General features: G+C 44.1%; 1 protein-coding gene across 3 annotated transcripts in view; it reads right to left on the reverse strand.

The window, feature by feature from the left end:
- The window catches only part of WASHC2C (WASH complex subunit 2C), a gene marked incomplete at its 5' end in the record, with an annotated part of 51,781 nt that extends 32,905 nt beyond the window's left edge, over positions 1–18,876 (reverse strand). For 2 of the 3 annotated variants that reach the window (XM_014587555.2, XM_014587554.2), the window contains 13 exon segments: positions 1,577–1,756; positions 2,147–2,206; positions 3,706–3,763; positions 4,217–4,335; positions 5,479–5,538; positions 6,417–6,504; positions 7,578–7,679; positions 7,867–7,914; positions 8,853–8,908; positions 9,973–10,066; positions 13,745–13,918; positions 15,366–15,428; positions 18,712–18,876. In XM_014587555.2, coding sequence (XP_014443041.1) covers positions 1,577–1,756; positions 2,147–2,206; positions 3,706–3,763; positions 4,217–4,335; positions 5,479–5,538; positions 6,417–6,504; positions 7,578–7,679; positions 7,867–7,914; positions 8,853–8,908; positions 9,973–10,066; positions 13,745–13,918; positions 15,366–15,428; positions 18,712–18,876 — 1,267 coding nt within the window. 3 annotated transcript variants of the gene reach the window in all.
- Positions 18,877–20,291: the final 1,415 nt, after the last annotated feature.

The following is a 20,291-nucleotide window of genomic DNA, read 5'->3' on the forward strand; positions in this document are numbered from 1 at the left end:
CCAGGGGACATAGAACGTACTGACTTTAGTTATTCAGAAGTAAGCCTACACATTTTGAGACAATCTGAACACTGTCTTACACTTCTGCATGTTCTACTTTACACACCCAGAATGTGCCCTCGAGGTGACATGCACTGGCCTCACTGACTAGGAGAGCCCAACTACCCTGCTGACGGGTTCCTGAGTGGCTTCCAACCTCTCCCTACAAGCCCTGCTGCACTGAATGGGGTATGTGTCACCAATGAGTGGATGTCCCAAGAGACCAGAACTTGTCAAAGAAAGCAGCATCGACTTGTTTCTAAGTCTAAATCAACTCCCAAGGACACGTACTGAGTGAGGCCCTTTGGAGGCACGAGGCACTACCACCTGCAGTCACTGTCGCTTATCTGTCCAGATCCGATGACTCTGTTTGTCCTCCTTCTGAAATAACAAGACTCGGGACCAGCAGAGAGTATAATCACTGGACTCCCACATGGCCGACCACGGTTCAAGTCCTGGGCCCGGTGGCTTAAAACTCTCACCAGAGGCATGTGTGTGCATGCCCAAGATCCCAAGAGGAGAATAGAGGAGACGGATTGAAGTGGGGCCATTCCGCCTGGAGGGGGGTGATTTATCACTTTCTATCTCTCTGTGTCTCCAGCAAGCGTACCCTATAACAAAAATCTCTCTTAAAAATAAAGTTAATTTAATAAATAGATAAAATAACAAGGCTATTATATTCCTTCATGTTTCCACTTCTACCGTATGTTTATACCCAACGCTAGAAAAGAATGGTAAGAATGGCTTCATCCATCCCTATGCCATCCTTTCCTTCTCCAAGCTGGTGAGACTTACAGGCACCTTAGTCATCCACCTTTCCATTCAGGAAAAGCACTTACTATGTCTAAGTCTTGCTACTCTAAGTATGAGTCACAGACCAGCGATTTCTGCCCACCAGGGAGCTTGCTAATAATGCAGACTTGGGCACCCCCCTACACCCACCGAATCATCTTCGTTCTGAGGAGCCTCTGGGAGATCCAACTGGGAATTAACAAATGACTCATCTGGAGGAATGACTTTATGAACATACTGTCTTAAATTTGAGAGAAGAAATGAGCACACCAAAGTGGCCTAGGGGCTGAAAATCCCCTTGGAAAGGGGTATCCCCTTCCCCCAGGGAAAGGTCAAGAACACCTGAACCCTTTGGGAGACAGGAGACAAGCTAAAGGTTAAGCACCTAGAACATGACATTATGCTCATGTAATTTACTAAGGGCTGCTGGGAGAAAATAGGATTAAACTTACTCTGTAATTTCAAAGGTCAGAACTAGAAATTTTGAGCAGAAATTATAGGAGAAAAGATTCCAGCTCTCTATAAGGAAAATCATCTTAGCAATTAGTTTCTAGAACAGAAAATATCGGCTCATAAAACGGAGACCTCCAAGACACCATAACTAAGAACAGCTGAGACAACCCGAGGACAAGGACGCCTGAGCAGGGCTCTGAGACGGCCAGAAGCAGAACGAGGCAGCTCAGTCCTTCCTAAGCAGCCCTCTTCTGCTGGCTCCCATCCCAGGAACAGAGGCTAGAACTGGTACCTGTCTTGGAAGGTTTGCTGCGTGAGGCCGAGGCCGCAAAAAAGTCATCGTCATCATCGTCATCATCAAAAAGGCCGGCAGGAGCTGGGAGGCCTGGGCTTTTCCCTGGAATGGGCTGCTCCATCTTCTGGGGCTCCTCGAGAGATGCAGTAGAGGTGACACCAAACACATCAGTGTCCCCTGGGGTAGAAGAACAGGACAGTCACAGCTGTGAGCCAGTGTGGGGCCCCCGACTTCATGAGGAAACCAGTACCACCCACCAAGAACCTTTAGTTTTAGTTCATCCACAAAACACATTAACAGGGCCCAATAACTTCCACCCATTCCTGCTATAGGAGGTCCTACACCACAGAATCACCTGGGCACTCAGAAACAAAAATGTCAAGGCAGCTGATTTCTAAGAGAATATGCACTAACATCAGTCAACGAGCTCCTTCTGTGAGTTGTTTGACGCCCTCTGAAGCTCCCAGAACCTCCTAACTCCCCAGGCAGTCCTTAGAAGATGACAATTTAAAAAAACGATAAAACAGTTATTTATATAGAAAACAACAACAACAAAAGTCATGTTACCTAAAAATACAGAAACCGCTCCTGCTGGGATTTTCTTTCCAGGTTTGGAGGATGAAGATTCTAGAATAAGAAAGAGACGGGACCAGCAGTTAGCATAATGGCTATGTCGCTGGACTCCCATGTAGTCGACCGCGGTTCGCATCCCGGACCCAGTGGCTTAAACTCATGCCGGGCGCGTGTGCATGTGTGCCCAAGATCCCAAGAGGAGAATGAAGGAGAAGGGATTGCGGCGTGGCCATCCCCCCTGGGGATGATTTCTCGCTTTCTGTCTCTCTCTCTCTCGGGCTGTCTGGCGAGCGCACACACCCTATAGCAAAAACCTCTCCAAAAAAAAGGGGGATAACCACATCATGAAGAAAAAACTTCCCTCGTTAAACCCACTTTCCTGAAATGTATGCAACACAACACATGCCAAACAAAGCCCTTTCAAACTGACTTTTCTAAACAAGCCATTTTTGAAATTCTAAGTGTTTTCTTCTCTACCAATAGCCATGCCTTTTTACTCAGGAGTAATCTGAGCCATGATTCTCAACGGAGTATCAGAGACTAGGCAAACAGCAGCAGCGGCCTCGCTGGGGGAAGCCAAGGAAGGTGGACAGCAAAGCGGGAGGCAGGGGCAGGAGCGACTGCGGCTCCTAAAAATAGTTCTAAATTGACCCATCTCCATTCAATGAGAATAAACAGATGAAAAGAGCAGGAATTATCTGAGATAATGATGAAAAAAATGACGACACGGAGGAAAGGAGGGAAATGAGGCGAGTTGCTGACGCTGCAGGTGGACAGCTGAGACTAGACGGCAGCGAGGCAGATATGAGGAGAGTGGTGGCAAGAGAAAGCCCACAGCCGAGGACACAAGGACTGGGAGATGGAGTCGCTTACACCACTAATTCCCGATTCCCAAGAACATCACACAAACCTAGTGGAATACATTTTTTTTAATTTGTGGGGTTTTTTTGGTTTTTTTTTTGAGAGGTTTTTGCTATAGGGCACGTGCACTCGCCAGAAAGACAGAAAGTAAATCACCCCTCAGGGAGGATGGCCATGCATGCACATGCACCCGGCATGAGTTTAAGCCACCGGGTCCAGGACTCGAACCGTGGTCGACTACATGAGAGTCTAGCGACATAGCCATTACACTAACTGCAGGTCCTGTAATTTGTGCTTTTAAAAAACTCCAAAGATGGTTTGATGTACAGCGGACTGGGACATTACTTATCTCTAACTTACATGCAGAATGTTAGAAATGTTTCTTTGAATTAAATAAAAAAGTTCCTTGACACTTCTGTAGAGTACTTTTCCTGTCTGACTTGTCATGAATTCTCTCCTAAGAAAGAGGGAAAACTGATGTGGGTTTGTAGATGACACTCCATTTTCTTCCAAGCCATGAATTAGTAAAAACAAACTACTTTAAAGAGGACCAAGACAAAAACAGTAACTTTCTGCTTAACAAAGAAAAAGGCTTAGGACGACTTCAGGGAGCCATGAGCTCCTGGGCAGAGCCAGTTCTGGGACTCCGTGCACAGGGAGCAGAGCAGGCTGCGGGACCCAGCACCCCTCACCTTCACGAGCAGAGGCGCCAGCTGGCCGCTCCTGGGGGGCTTCCGTGAAGAGGTCACTCTGGTTATAACAAGGCATGTGTCAATAATTCAAAAAGTAGGGAACAACATAGCTGCATCTGTGGATTTGTAAGGCAAAGAATCTGCACAGTTACTGTTCTGCCAGAAAATCAACGCAAAGAAAGGACTGGCGAGGTCAAACCGTTGAATAATTTAGGCCAATCCAGGAATTTAATACAAAAGTGGAAGACAACACGTAAGGTAAGAAACAATCACCTCCTCAAGTAAATTATTCACTATTAAAATTCCATATTGTCGCCCCACCCAACAAACAACGTCAGGATACAATACTGTGATACAGTCTGTGGTTCATAGTTCAGAACATCCCCAAATGTGAAAGCACAGTCACCTTCCAGCAGGAAGCCCGTCTTCTCCCACTGAGGGAACGAAGAGTATGTCTCCTTGTGGGCCCATGACCCCATATGGAGAGCACTGCTGGGTACCACTGACTCACCTCCTCATCCTCATCATCAAACAGTCCCTTCCCTCCACTGAACAGGCCACCTCGAGAGCCAAATGGCGAGAAGTCTTCATCAGTCAGCTTCGGGGGTGCAAATAAGTTGTCTTCTTCATCTAATAGACAGAGTTTTGCAGGCAGAGTTAAAGACGGTTCTGAAACCCAAATCCCAGGGTTAGCCTCCACAGCACCTCCAAGACGGCACAGTTGACCTAGCCATATCTAACGAGGAGTACTTTTATTTGAGTTTCAAATTAAAAAACCACTGACCAGACCTGCAACTCTCTCAATAGGCTCTCTGGGCTCCCCTACTCTCAAGTCTGTAAGTGCCTGAAACACAGAGTAAACTCTTTAACAATCTCCCTTCATCTAGACTTTCATTTCCACATTCAGGACCCAGGCCCCCAGAATCTGAGGGAAGAAAAGAAAGACTAAACAAAGATATCTGCAGAATGACAGTCACGATAGAATCCAACGGACATTACTGTTCAACATAAAAGAGCCTGAGGCCTGTCAGTGGTGAGTTGGTTGAGGTGGCTGGATCTCACATGAGACCATGCAGTCTGAGTCCCAGACCCCACGGCTTGAAAACATGCCGGGCACTTGAGTGCATATACTCAGAATCCTGGGAGGAGAAGGGATTGCGATGTGGCCATCCCCCGCCCTGTCAGGAGGTGCTTTCTCACTTTCTCTCTGTCTCTCTCTCTCAGGTAAGTGCATAAGCTCTACAGCTAATTTTTTAAAATAAATAAATTTTAAAAATAAATTTTTAAAAAGGGCCTGATATATGCTTTATGACAACAAATGCTAACAATTCCTAGTTTCTATACTGCTAGAGAATTTTAAGGCAGGTAATGATCACTACAAAATCTAACAGTTCAGATCTTCACAGGCATTATCACTCCACAGCCACCTCTTCTCCCAGAACCCCAAAACATGTTCTTAGCTTTTTTTCTAAAGAATCACTTTATTTTATTTATTTATTAGTATTGCTATTTTAATTTGACCAGAGAGAGACAGACTCAGAAAGAGAGGGAAGAAGGAAAATGAGAAAGCAAACTACCAGGTCTGGGACTCAAACCACAGTCGACCATGTGGGAGTACAGTGCCTTAACCACCATGTCACTTGCTAGCCCACAGCTCTTAGATGTTTTAAAAAAGTGAACACAGACCATTTGTCAGCATTGAGAGAGGCATTTTATAAATTATATAAACAACATTCCCGAGTCAAAAAAATAAAATTGAAGGAAAAAGCCTACCATCTGAAGGAGTTCTCCTTTCCCTCTTCTCTTTCAATGTTTTCTGAGGTTTCGCTTCACCTGAAGGTAAAGTTTAACAACTATTACAGCTTTAATGGTGCTCAGTCCACCCTTCATATACAGCACTGGCTCATTAACTCCTCATACATGTCCAGCACCCTCATGACTCAGCTAAAAACGAGAAGTTCACCTCCGCGTCCCCACTCCACCAGAGCATAGGCGCTACACTGTCTCTGAGAGAGGCAGGTTCCACCTACACATCAAGGTCATGTGCACACCAGGGCTGTACGTACCAAAAATCAGTTCTATTTTTCTACCTTCTGGAATAACAAGAACATACTGCATCATATGTTCTCAGTTACTCAAAACATAGGAGTAAATATTAAGCCACAGGTTCTTTTTCTTTTAGTGGAGAGGTTTTTAGCTATAGGGCACATGCACTCACCAGAAAGACAGAGAGAGAGAGAGACAGAAAGCGAGAAATCACCCCACAGGGGGGATGGCCACGCCACAATCCCTTCTCCTCCATTCTCATCTCGGGATCTTGGGCATGCACACACACGCACCCAGCGTGAGTTTAAACCACCAGGTCCAGGACGCGAACCGTGGTCGACTACATGGGAGTCCAGCGACATAGCCATTATGCTAACTGCTGGTCCCAAGCCACAGACTCTTAATCTGGTGTCCATGGTTCTCTGAGGTACCTATGAAGCCCTGAAATTGTGTGTAAAATGCTATATCGATGTGTACACGTACAAGCTTTTCTTGTGGGGTCCACACAGTTACCCAAAAAGAGTTAGGAACTACAATTTTAGTCTCTTACACCTTAGTAATTAAAAAAGGAACTCCACCCTGAGTAAAGCCAACAGACAGCCCTGCGCTTCACTGACCACCTGCTAGTGCTTTACAGGTCACGCGTTCACAGCACCTGGGCTCACCTGTCGGCTGCTCTTCGGCTCGGCTCCCAGCATCCCCCTTGATCCGAGCTGCCAGCTCATCAGCAAATGACGTAGGTCTGTTTCTTTTCTACAGGCAGAACAGACCAAAAGAGTCACTTTTTTTTGTAGTAAATTAGCACAATATACTTTTGAACATCTAATAAAATTATATAAACAGCAGCAAATATATTAAACTGAGAACAAGATAGGGTTTCATTAAATTAAACATTTGCACCCTATACAGCTCACCTGAGGAACACGACTCATACACTGTTCCTTCAAAGGCAGATACCCTTTATCTCTTTCTCTTTAATATTTCACTGTAATACTTGAAAACATAAATGAGAAACTAGCATGAGGTACATAAGAGGAGGAGGAAGGGGAACACTAGGGTCTTACAACTCTTTATCTTAAATCTTAGTATATTCTGGGCTGGCCCCACGGCCATGTAGTTAACGGGAGCCAGATTCCTCATGGATGACAATTCAAATCATGGCCCCAGGGGCTGTACAAACACCCCAGGTGCATGTGGCAAGCCCAAAATCCCAGCAGGGAAAAATGGAGAAGGAACTGCAGTGCGACCGTGTCCCGTGCAGGGGAAGGGGCTTTCTTGCTCTAGTTTCCTCTCCCTTTCTTCCTCTGGCAAGTACACATGCCCTTTGACAATTAAAAATAAGGGACCAGCAGTTAGCATAGAGGCTACGTCACTGAACTCCCATGTAGTCAACCGTGGTTTGAGTCCCAGACCCAGTGGCTTAAACTCATGCCAGGCATGTGTGCGTGTGTGCCCAAGATCCCAAGAGGAGAGTGAAGGAGAAGGGACTGTGGTGTGGCCATCCCCCCTGGGGGGTGATTTCTTGCTTTCTATCTCTCTGTCTCTCTCTGTCTTTCTGGTGAGTGCACACACCCTGTAGCAAAAAACTCTCCAAAAAAAATAAGTAAAATAAAAAATAAAAACTGAATATATTCTGAATAATCTGACTTATAAAATCATAGCATTTGAGGAAAATGATACCTATAATGTAATTTGGGCTGCTCACCATAATTTTCAAAAGTGTACGTGGAATTATGAACATGACGTAAAATAAGAAAGCTACGAAAGGAATGAGTACTACGTCCCGTTTCTAAATCCCCACCAGTGATAGAACCAGTCTTTCTTACAGGTCTGCTATTTTCTTCAACATCCTCAATATCTTCTTCCTCCTTCTCAGAGTCAGCAAAAAGGTCATCATCCTCTTCTTCATCACTCATTTGTACAGTCTGCTAAAAAGAATGAAAATCAATTATAAAGCAAAATTGGAAACAATATACATTAAATAAATTAAATATGTAAGGAAAAATTATTTGAAAAGATGAATAACCACTGTCATCTTTGTAATTCTTTAATTTTATAATTTTAGTATATATGCTATGCTCTCATTAAATTCACGCTTCAACACATGAGCCTTACCCGGTTCTGATCATTGTCACTAGGATTGGCAAAATCTTCATCAGACTCCTGTGGGAGAGAGAGAAGACAGAGCCGTTAACATAGGCTTTATTCGGAAGTACAGAACTGCTTCAGGTCTGAGTCTCTGGAGCAAGCTGATTCTACACTAAGTGAAGCAGAAGTTCTGAGACTCAGTACCCTGTGGAGACTACTCTGGTCACGTGAACTAGCAATACTGCAAAGAGGTATTCCAGTTAACATGTCATTTAGAAGTTGATTTAAAGATTTTGCCTTTGTTTTGTTTTGTTTTAAGGTTTGTACCTTAGGGTGCGTGCACTCACCGAAGACAGAGGCAGAAAAAATGAGAAGCAAAGTGAGAAATCAACCCCCGGAAAATGCCCACGCCACAATCCGTTATCCCGGGATCTTGGGCACACATGCACACATGCTCAGCATGACTTTCAAGCCACCAGGCCCGTGCCTCGAACCACAGTCGGTCATGCGGGAGTCTAGCAACGTAACCACTACACCATCTGCCGGCCCTATTTAAAGACTACTTTTTTAAAAATTATTTTATTTGACTTTATTTATTTATTTTTTTTATTTGACCAGAGAGGGGGAGGGGGAGAGAGAGAGAGTGAGAAAGCAAGACACCAGGTCTGAGACTCAAACTGTGGTCAGCCATGTGGGAGTCCAGCGCCCTTAACCACCGTGATTTGAAGACTTCTAATAAATCATGCCACACCTGTGTACATGTATGCCCAAAATCCCAAGAAGATAAGAGATAGAAAGGCACTGGGGTGAGGCCGTCCTCCCTGGTGTGTGATTTCTCACTTTCCCTGTCTCTCTCTAGCAAGTGCTCTACGGCAAAAACCGGAATTAAAAAAAAAAAGTCCCAGGAAAACAGACTGCTAATTCACAGGTATGTCTGTTATCAATATTTAGCCTGCTAAACACAACCTAAGTTCCACATCTACCATGACCTGGTCGCATCCAACAGTCCTTACCTCTTCTTTGTCTTCACTGTCCACGATACTGCCACGATCACTGCCTACAGAACCTTCTGTTGAGAAGAGAGATAAGGGTTACACCAATATTCACAAGGTAATGTCTTTACTTCCTTCTCAAAATCACAAACCACCAAAACAAAAAAGGAAATTACAATGGAAAAAAATCATGAAACACCACACAAGGGCATGACAGAGATGTTGATAAAACCATCCATATCCATTCATTGGAATTAAAAGCATCTTCATTACAGTGAGAAACGGGGTATTTATATAGTCACGAAGTATCTCCTCACAAAATACTTTCAAAAAAAAAGTTTCATCACAATTAAAAAAAAAAAAATGACCTGTCCTCTTTAAAAATGTCAAGGTCATGGGACCAGCAGTTGGCGTAATGGCTATGTCACCAGACTCCCATGTAGTTGACCATGGTTCAAATCCTGGACCCAGTGGCTTAAACTCACACCAGGCATGTGTGCATGCGTGCCCAAGACTCTGAGAGGAGAAGGGATTGCGGGGTGGCCATACCACCTGGGGGGTGATTTCTCGTTTTCTGTCTCTCTGTCTCTCTCTATCTTTCCAGCAAGCACATGCACCCTATAGCAAAAAAAAAAAAAGATGTCAAGGTCATAAAAAGAAAAAAGGCTGAGAAATAGTATTAGACTAAAAAACAGTGATGAGAAAGATTTGACAACCAATGCCATGAGTGGTCCCTGACTGAGTCACAGACCACAGGAAGAAGAAACTATAAAGAATACTATTGGGACAACTAGTAAAATCTGAATATGACTAAAGATGAAATAGCAATATTATGTCTTAGTTTTGATCATTATACTGGGGTTACAAAAGAGAATGTCCTGTTCTTAGAAAATATACAAATACAGAAATAGTCAAGAGCAATGGGGGACAATTTCTCACTAATAAGTTTAGGAAAAAAATATGAATTTACAGAGCAAATATAAACCAAATGTGATGAAATGGTAGCAACTGGCATATCTCGGTGAAGAGTATTTGGCAAGGTCTCTATACTATTTCTATGACTTTAACACAAGGTGTAAAATTATCTTAAAACAAAAAGTGAAGATATGTTAACGGTAACAAAAATTTGGAAGAAAAGTACCTTCACTGGACAGCTCTCCAAGCCCTACGTCTTCTTGCTCCATGAAGAGCTTTGACCCGATTAAGTAAGGTAAAGGACGGTCAATGTATAGATCCTATAAATAATGAAAGGGAGTACGCCATTAAGTACTTAGATTGAAAAATACAATTCAGTGTTCCGTTGACCCCTGATTACCTCACATGAGTTATACAACAGAAGTGGAGAACATGAAAGTTTAAAAGTTAAAAATAATTTGCTTTTTGGGGGGCTGGCAGGTAGTGTGGTGGTTAGGAGTGCTGGGCTCCCACATGGCCAACCACAGTTCAAGTCTCAGATCTGGTGGCTTGCCTTTTTTCTCTCTCCTTCTCTTCTCTGGTCAGATTATTAAAAATAAATAAAGTTAAATAAAATAGTTTTTTTTTTAAATTTTAAAAAATAATCATTTGCTTTTTTGAAAAAGTTAAATCCTGGGACCAGTAGATGGCTTAATGGTTACATCACTGGACTCCTACATGGCCAATCACAGTTCAAGTCCCCAACCCAGTGGCTCGAAACTCACAATGGGCATGTGTGCACGCATGCCCAAAATCCCAAGAGGAGCATGGAGGAGAAGAGACTTGGGCGTGGCCATCCTGGGGTGGGGTGAATTCTCACTTTCTGTCTCTCTGGGAAGCACACATGCCCTATAGCAAAAATCTCTCTCAAAAATAAGGTAAATCCCAGGTAAAGATGCCAGGGTAACACTAAGTCACACAGACTCTCCCTGCAGTGGAAAGGGCACAACCTTATAGTAAAATGTTCAAAAGGAAGAAGACCCAGGGAGGAAACCAAAAATGCTGGCAGGCTTTGAGGAGTCCTAACCACACCTTCCTCCTCTAGGAGGCAGCGCAAAGACGTACACGTGTGCATACATACGTGTGTGTGTGTGTGTGTGTGTGTGTGTGTGTGTCAAGACCACTTTATGCCACTTTTATATCTAAATGTGGAGGGGGGGGTCTTCAAAAAGTTCATGGAAAATGCCTATTACGAAAACAACTATGTATGGATTTCCAGGGATTTCTTTACACCAACATAAACTCATACTTTAATTCCACATTTCCACACACAGTTTGAAGTCCTCTCATGTATACTGAGAATCACCAACAGTCCTAAATTTGGACAAAACCATACTGAGGAAATAATCCAAATGCTTTTACACAACTGTGAGAAAGTTGGTGGGTGGGCTAGCCCGTGGTATGGTGGTTAAGGTAGTTGGATTCCACATGGTTAACTGTGTGGGTCAAGTCCCAGATGCATCTGCTTAAAAAACATGCCAGGTACACGTATGTATCCAAAATACCAAGAGGAGAATGAGGGAGGAGGGACGGTGGTGCGGTCATCTCCTCTGAGGGCTGCTTTCTCACTTGCTCGCTCTCTTTCTCTCTCCTTTTCTAGTAAGTGCATGTGCCCTATAGTAAAATTTTAAAGTAAACATGGGCCAGCAGGTGGCATGATGGTTAAGGTACTGGACTCCCACATCGCCGACTACAGTTCGAGTCCCGGAGCTGGCAGCTTGTTTTCTCACTTTCCCTTTCTCTCTCTCTCTGTATCTCTCTGTTCAAATTAAATAATAATAATAACAACAAATAAAATTAAATAAATAATTTTTTTAAAAATATATAAAAAAGAAAATAGGTGGGGTTATATCCAGGTTGAATGTGTGGGTGGCTTGGGCAAACCCATCACAAAGAAAATACAAAAGAATCAGAGGGCCTGTTCACCCTGCATGAGTGCGCACAGAAGGCTGAGAGACTGCACATGAAGCACACACTGGATTAAAAGACACAATGGAAACGACACAAAAACCTACAGCTAACGCAATGAACTGCAGAAACATCCAAAAGACTGAGAACCTGCATTTGAAAAATAAAAATAACCCAAGAAACAAAAAAAAAATCCCCCCAGGAGTTCGATGAGTAGTGAAGTTGGTAAAATAAGGCCAGACAATAAAACAACAGAATGAAATAAGGAAGACTAGGGATGCAGTACTCACTGGAGACCCCTTCCCTTCAGTCCTCTACTTCATCTAGTTAAAAATAGAAGGTAAATGGAGACCAGTAGTTGGTGTAATGGCTACGTCACTGGACTCCCATGTAGTCGACCACGGTTTGAGTCCCAGACCCAGTGGCTAAAACTCACGCCAGGCAAGTGTGCGTGCGTGCCCAAGATCCCAAGAGGAGAATGGAGAAAGGATTGCGGCTTGGCCATTCCCCGTGGGGGGTGATTTCTCACTTTCTATCTCTTTGTCTCTCTCTGTCTTCCTGGCGAGTGCACGCGCCCTATAGCAAAAACCTCTCCAAAAGAAATAGAACATCAAGGAAGGCTCCGCCCTGGGACAACACATGTTTAGGTCAGCAAGAGAATGAGCTGACCTGTGCCCTTGAGGCCCATAACAGCTCTTCCCTATCCAAAGGACCCCAGGAGCAGGGAAGAATAATTCTGATGCTTCACCTGACAACAGAAAGTCTGGGGAGGTTAACGCAAAGGTTAAAGATTCACCAGCAACCAACCAACCGAGCAATCCACTAATCCTGCCACCTCAGAGGGCATCCCGAAGTCCTCACGTAGAAGAGGATGTGACTGAGGACCTCAGAGGGCACCCGGAAGTCCTCGTGTAGAAGAGGACACGACTGACAGCTTCAGAGGGCACCCCGAAGTCCTCATGCAGAAGAGGACACGACTGACATAACAACTGTGGCCCAGGCAACAACTTCCCAGGGTTCACTGCTGATTCTCAAATCCAGCGAGTATACGAGCCCTGGAAGATGTGCCCCCGTTTGATACATATCTGTGAAGCTCAATTTAGCAGAGAATGTGCAGCTAAGTGAGACTGAAAGGACATGTTTTGTTGTTGTTGTTTTGGAAGCTATTTTTCTCTTTTGCTTTTTGGCATAGGACACATGCACTTGCCAGAGACTGAGGAAAAGCAAGATGTTACATCCTAGAGGAGATGGCACGCTGCAACCCCTTCTCCTCCATTCTCCTCTCAGTATTTTGGGCACACACACACATGCACTCAGCGTGATTTTCAAGCCGGGATCCAGGACTCAAACTGCCGTCAGCCATGTGGGATTCCAGTGCCTTAACCACCATGACACCCGCGGGCCTATGACATGCTGTTAATTCATAAGTCAACTTTCCGTGCTTCTTACCGAGTGACCCTGCGTGGTTTCAGTTGTCTCCTTTAGCTATCTGAGAGAAAGAAGCAGGAAAGCCATGGACGCCTGCTAGGCTAAGGGGGAGCCTGCACGTGGATGCACACAACACACAGCTTTGTGCCACAGCCAACACCAGGAACAGCCCTGTCACCTTCCAACCTTTCTGTAGTTTTCCTTGGGACACGCAACGGCATCTCAGGTTCCAACAAGACCTCTCCTGAGCCTCCTCATCCAACCCAATTCAAACCACACCTTCCCTAACACCCAAGCTAGAAGTCCATTCTCTGAGAGTCCTTCAGCTAGTTACTCATAGTTACTCAGGTAAATGTCTCCTCTTTCCCACCAGACTATGTAAGGAGCACCTTGAGAGTACATATCATGCCCTGCATATCTGTACCCCGCAAGCCGTCACCTTGTACCTTGGAAGGGGTCAACCAGTGTGTAAAATCAATCTGTCTGACAGAGTCAATATGACATTGCTAAGTGATACACTCTTTAATTAGCGCTAAAGTCTATGCCATGCTAACCGTGTGCCCAAGTAAAGTATCCAAGACATAACAGGTATAGTCATAAGTATCTGAGTTCAACCTCTTTACCTTCGGTTCAAGGATCAGTTCCACCCGCTCATTGGCATCATCTTCTTCAGAGTCGGAGTTTCCAGCTTTGATATCAAGTTGCTCAAATGCACTGTCTAAAACTTGTAAACCGTAGTTCACGGCCTCCTGGACTTTAGGAATCAGATCTACTTCTTTCTGTTCCCGGGTCTTCTCCTACAAAACAAAAAACTAAACATTAAGTACAGAGCTCCTAATGGTCATGCTGCAATCCCTTCTCCTCCATTCTCCTCTCGGGATCTTGGGTACGCACACACACGCGCCCGGCGTGAGTTTTAAGCCACCGGGTTTGGGACGCAAACCGCGGTTGACTACGTGGGAGTCCAGCAACATAGCCATTACGCTAGTTCCCCAGAGCTCCAATATATTGATACCCAAGAAGACCGTGTGAATGATCCCTAGAACCAAGTCTATACTCAAAAATACAAAATTTAATTAAAAATATTAACGAGGAGGGACCAGCAGGTGGTGTGGTGGTTAAAAGCGCTGGACTCCCATATAGATGACCATGGTTCAAGTCTCAGACTTGGTGGCTTGCTTTCTCACTTTCCCTCTCTCTCTCTCTCTGATCAAATGGAAAATAATAATAAATAAAGCTAAATCAAATAATTAAAAAAATATATTAACAAGGAGGAGGGCAGCAGATGGCATGATGGTTAAAGTACTGGACTCCCACATGGCCAACCATGGTTTGAGTCCTGGACCTGGTGGCTGCTTTCTTACTTTCTCTCTCTGGTGACCACACATGCTCTATAGCAAATTAAAAATTTAAAAAGTAATAATAAGAAGTAAACAGAATTAAATAAATAATTCTTAAAAGAAAAAAAATATATATATATATACACATACACACGTATATTAACAAGGTCAGCCCTGTAGTGCGGCAATAAAGAAAGTCAGATCTCACATTGCCAACCAAGGTTCAAGTCCTGGTCCTGGCAGCTTAAAAGCATGGTGAGCAGTTATATGCCCCAAATAATAATGGGATAAAAAAATGGGGAAGGGACTGCAGTGTGACCTCACCCCACTGCTGTGGGGCTTTCTGTCTCTTTCTCTCTGGCTAATGCATACACCCTCTGGCAATTAAAAAAAAAAAAGCAAAAAATGTTAGCAAAGTCATATTCTGCTAAATGTCTTGACACAGACTCTGGAGTAAGACTCCAAGTTTTAAATCCCAAATATTTCATGGAATGCATCAAACTACCTAAGGCCCCAGAGCTGCAGGTTCATCACCTATAAGCACAGAAATGCAACTATCACGTGACAGTTCAGTTAGATAATTTGTGTAAAATACCATTAACAAAGAATGGTATGTCACTTCCCTGCTACTGGAGACCATGACTGAATCTCACTAACTCTGGCTAATGGCCTCCTTGAACAATTTTAGGCGCTGAGACTGAGAAGAAAGTATTCTAGCCAGAGATGTCATTTTTCAATTACGATTATTTTATAAATTTATTATACACCAAGAGATGGTCAGGTTCATCTGTCTATCCTGTACATCACCCTAGAACCACCCTCCTTTCCCCGCGCACATTACAAATCTGTCTCTTTTTTTTCTCTAAATGTGAAATTCGACTGAAGAGTGACTTAATACAAGTACCTGTTCTGTCTTTTCTGCCTCAGGTTTGAGTACCGGCTCCTCCACTTCTTCATCATATACACGCTAAATAGGAAAGAAAATGCATTTTTAAAAGGTCAAACATCATTTGAAATAAATCACAATGTAAGAACTCAATATAGAGTTAAAATGACAAAGATGGGAAAGGAAATACTCAACAAATGGCTGACGCCACTCCTAATGGGTCACAAACCAGCAGCATAGGACAACAGTCAATTTGCTAAAAACATTACCAAACACAAAAAAAGTTCAACCTCAGTGTTGACCAAAGAGCTCCCTCAACAGTAAGATACCAGTTTCCGCACCTCTTCATTGAAGCTAATGTATGTTGCTGGTGGGGTGACGATAGAGGCACCCTTGCCTGAAGCCACCGAGAACGACGTCAACTGGTATAACTCATCGACCAGGGGACAACTCCAACATGTGGGGTGATCGAAATGGTAAAAGGAAAATCTGTTTTCATCCCATTGCTTAAAATGGCTGACAACATTTTATTATTCCATTTACATGAAAGCAGAAAAACAAAATCCACCACCGATTTGCAGAAAGCCAACACTTGATTGATCCTTACGGAATGGGCGGAAAAATTCTCTCCCAAATAGATTTATCACACTAAAATCCACTGAATTGCATCTTTTTAAAAGAGTGGGTTTAATGGTATACGAATTTTAACTTGATTTAAAATGTTTCAGTCACTGTAATGATATACCAGCCTAAATCCTCGAAGAACTCACACAGTAAGCATGGTGTGTGCACTCCTCCACTTCCTGAGGCTCCTACACAAACGCACACAGACACATGAACATGTTCAGGGTGCTCCAATCCTCAGACTGTCCACGAGACCATTAAGCAAAGCTAGTGAGATACGGTCCTCTTTTAAATAAAATGTACTCAGAGGATACACATTTCTCTGTCCCGCTTTTTCACTTAATGTTCTCATAAACCACTTTCCATGTCAATGCATGTGGGCTAGAGTCAGTCTTTTAAATGCTTAAAAAATATTTGAAGTTAAAATACTTGTAATTAATTTGATGTTAAGGATTTTGCTACTATAAACAAAGCTGCTCTCAACGTATACAAACATAATTATTTTCTATTTCTTAAAAACAGGATTGCTGTTTAGGAAGGGAGGGAATATTGAAGTCCCAGATCCAGAAAGAAACATGCCACACATGCATGCGTGCCCAAAATCTCCAAAGGAAGAGAAATGGCAAGGGGATCATGGCAAGGCCACTCCCCATGGGGGATGATTTCTCAATCCCCCTTGCCATGTGCACAATGCCCACTGGCAAAAAAAAAAGGGCTCAACAAGAGAAGGAGAAATAGGTGCAAAACAGGGGATCTAGGGGCCAGCAGATGGCATAAGTTACATCACTGGACTCTCGCATAATTGAGCATGGTTCAAGTCCTGGGCCCCATGGCTTAAAACTCATGCCAGGCGCATGAGCATGCATGCCCAAAATCCCAGGAGGAGAATAAAGAAAAAGGGATTGTGGCACGGCCATCCCCCTGGGGGGCGATTTCTCGCTTTCTGTCTCTCTGGCAAGCACATGTGCCCTATATCAAAAATCTCTCAAAAAAAGGGGGGAGGAGGGGGAACCTATTGAAGTGGACAGGAAAAAAACAAAACAGGTTTAAAAAAAAAAAAAAACTAGATCATAGAAAACTCAAAATCTAAAGAAACCTTGCCACATAAGAAGAGCTGGATGAAAAAGAAGACCTGAAGACTATATTCAGAAAAACAAGTCTGTGCCTCCACTTCTTCCCACTCAAGTATGGATCTAGTACGCATCCAGTACAGCTTATCGGGTGCCAACGAAACCTCCCAGGTCTGCTCCTTGTCCAGTCTGGTTCTGCAGCATTAACCACAGAGAAGGCTGCACCAGACCCAGCCAGGCACAGGAAGAGAACAAGTATGCCAGTATGTAAGAGGACACCAAGGTCAGCTTGCTGAAAAAGTGGCAGGGCTGCATACAGCAGGGAAGTACAGCTAGTCCCTAAACTGACTCGTCTAGAGGACATTCTGTGAAGACAATCAGAAAACGACTTCTAATTTTAGCCGAGTGTTTATGATAGTATTCCAAACTTACAAATTTGCCACTGCCATTAAAGAAAAAACTGGCAAAGACTGATCTCTAAGACATTAATTAAGATCTTTAATTTACTCAGAGCTCCCAAAAAGGGTAGAAATGACCTTTCAACCTGGCCTACTAAGAAATACATAAACATGTGGGACCAGCAGGTGGCATGGTGGTTAAGGCGCTGGACTTTGATGCTAACCGTGGTTCAAGTCCCAGACCTGGAGGCTTGCTTTCTCACTTTCCCTTTCTCTGTTTGTCTCTCTCTGAGCGAATTAAAAATAATAATAAATAAAATTAAATAATTCTTTACCAAAAAAAGAAATACATAACATAAATATATAAGAAGCACAGATCAGCTTAACTCAGCTTTTTTTCCATCCTCCCCCTTCATTGACGTGGCTTCAGTCATACTCACTTTCTATTCTGGAAGTATACTACTTACTAAGGCGCAATCTAATCTACCCATGTTTGCCTACGTATAGCAAAAACCCAATAAACAGGCAGGCACAAACGCACACACGGTTAAAGCTCAGTCACTTGTTTATAGCCGGTCCTATGTCACAGGTTCAGCCATCCTAAGAAAACATTAGATGGGACTATCCCGAGTAATGTTCACAAACCTTCAAGATCAGGTTATCAAAGGCAACAGACCCAGTCAACGCCTGAAGCCACATGTCAGTGCCTAGGGGTCAGACCAGGTACACGGTTATCCTTACAGAGGGGCCTCGCTGGAATGTGGCTTGTTTGGGTGCACACAATTCAACACAACTACTGATTACTCTCAGAACTAAAAGGTTCAAGTCTCGGACCTGGCAGCTTGCTTTCTCACTTTCTCTCTTTCTCTGGTCAAATTAAAAAATAGTAGCAATAAGTAAAATTAAATAAATAGTTCTTTAAAAGAAGAAAAGGAAGAAAAGAAGAAAAGTAGGCATCAACCCTAAAGGAAGAAGCTCCAATTACCAACCACTACTTCCACCAAAATTTAGGACAGACCCTACTCAGTCATTTAAAATTACAATATCTTGGGACCATGGTGGTTAAAGATACTGGATTCCCATATGGCAGACCATGGTTCATGTCCCAGACCTGGCAGCTTGCTTTCTTCCTTTCCCTTTCTCTCTCTATAGTCAAATTTAATCTTAAAATAACAAATGGAATTAAATAATTCTTTATTTTAAAAAAATTACAATATCTCTTGCTCCTCCCACAAGTATCATGTGTAAGTAAAATGAAACTCCATAACTCACATTCTCAATGAACTGGGTATTAGACAGCATGAGGAAGTCATTGAAGACATTGTGCAGGCGACAGTCGGTGGCTTTGGTCTCTCGAATTAGTCCGTCTACTTGTTTCTTGATTTCGTGGGTCCTAGAGATCGTCTGCTGTGAGAATTCCTGTAGAAACTGCAGCAGCTATTTTAAAACACACACAGGAGGGAACCAGCAGTTAGCGTAATGGCTATGTCGCTGGACTACCACGTAGTCGACCGCGGATCACGTCCCGGACCCGGTGGCTTAAAACCCACACCAGGCGCGTGTGCTTGCGTGCCCAAGATCCCGAGAGGAGAATGGAGGAGAAGGGATTACGGCATGGCCATCCCCTCTGGGGGGTGATTTCTCACTTTCTGTCTCTCTGTCTCTGTCTGGCGAGCGCACGCGCCCTATAGTGAAAAACCTCTCAAAAAAAAAAAATCACACACAGGAGCATCAATATTATACGCGTCTATGTTGTGCATCGAAGCAAAAAATAACCCGTTTCCTTTCACCTTGTGTTTGTAGACCATACAAGGAATGGTGCTTTTGAGAGGACAGGCTGAATATGCCTTATCTAAAATGCTTGGGTCCATAAGTGTTTCCAATTGTGGATTTTCTCAGGTTTGGGAACATATATGATAACATATTGCCGAGAGGACTCAAAACTATTGGTTTGTTTCATGCACACTACTCACAGAGCCTGAAGTTAACTTCGTATCGTATTTTGTATTGTAGTGTTTTGACTGTGACACCTTCTCCCCCTCCACACATACACGTGCACACACACGCACAAGGGCAAGTGTGGAATGTTCACTTGTGGGGCTTTGTCAGGACTCAAAAACTTTCAGTTTGGAGCACTTCAGATTTTCAGAATGGGGGGCTCAACCTGTAACCAAGACCAAGTGGCACTTCACAAAGGAAAGGGAACAAATCGCCACCGCCAGCAAAGCTCTTATTCACAGGGAACTCCAGAATTACAGTTCTGGGTTGTTTTGTTTTGTTTTGTTTTGTTTGAGAGGTTTTTGCTATGGGGCGCATGTGCTCGCAGGAGAGACAGAGAGAGACAGAGAGACAGAAAGCGAGAAATCACCCCCCAGGGGGGATGGCCACACCGCAATCCCTTCCCCTCCGTTCTCCTCTTGGGATCTTGGGCACGCACACACACGCACTTGACGTGAGTTTAAGCCACCGGGTCAGGGACTCGAACCCTGGTAGGCTACATGGGAGACCAACCATACAGCCATTCTGGGTTTTTAGTGTCCCGGCTTGCTGAGTCCAAGGATATGTACTTGTTAGCTTGTTCCGCTCCCTAGTCCAGGTGCCACACAGGACTCACTAGTGTCACAGCAACCCCTCAGCGTGATGGACATGGACCTGTCCCTTGGGAGGAAGCTGAGCGAGCCGCCAGGAAACGCAAACCCGCGAGGGCAGAGGCCGCCTCTCCCGTAGGCGCCTGCGGGCCACAGCGGGGTTTTCCGGGACGAGGGGGCGTGTCCCTGAGCGAAGGGTGATGGCAGCGGCAGGAGCGGCCGAGGGGCCCGCGCACCCACCCGCAGGCCAGGTCACCGTCACCC

The sequence above is a fragment of the Tupaia chinensis genome, unplaced genomic scaffold (assembly GCF_000334495.1).
Source record: "Tupaia chinensis unplaced genomic scaffold, TupChi_1.0 Scaffold000217_1, whole genome shotgun sequence".
Lineage (NCBI taxonomy): Eukaryota > Metazoa > Chordata > Mammalia > Scandentia > Tupaiidae > Tupaia > Tupaia belangeri.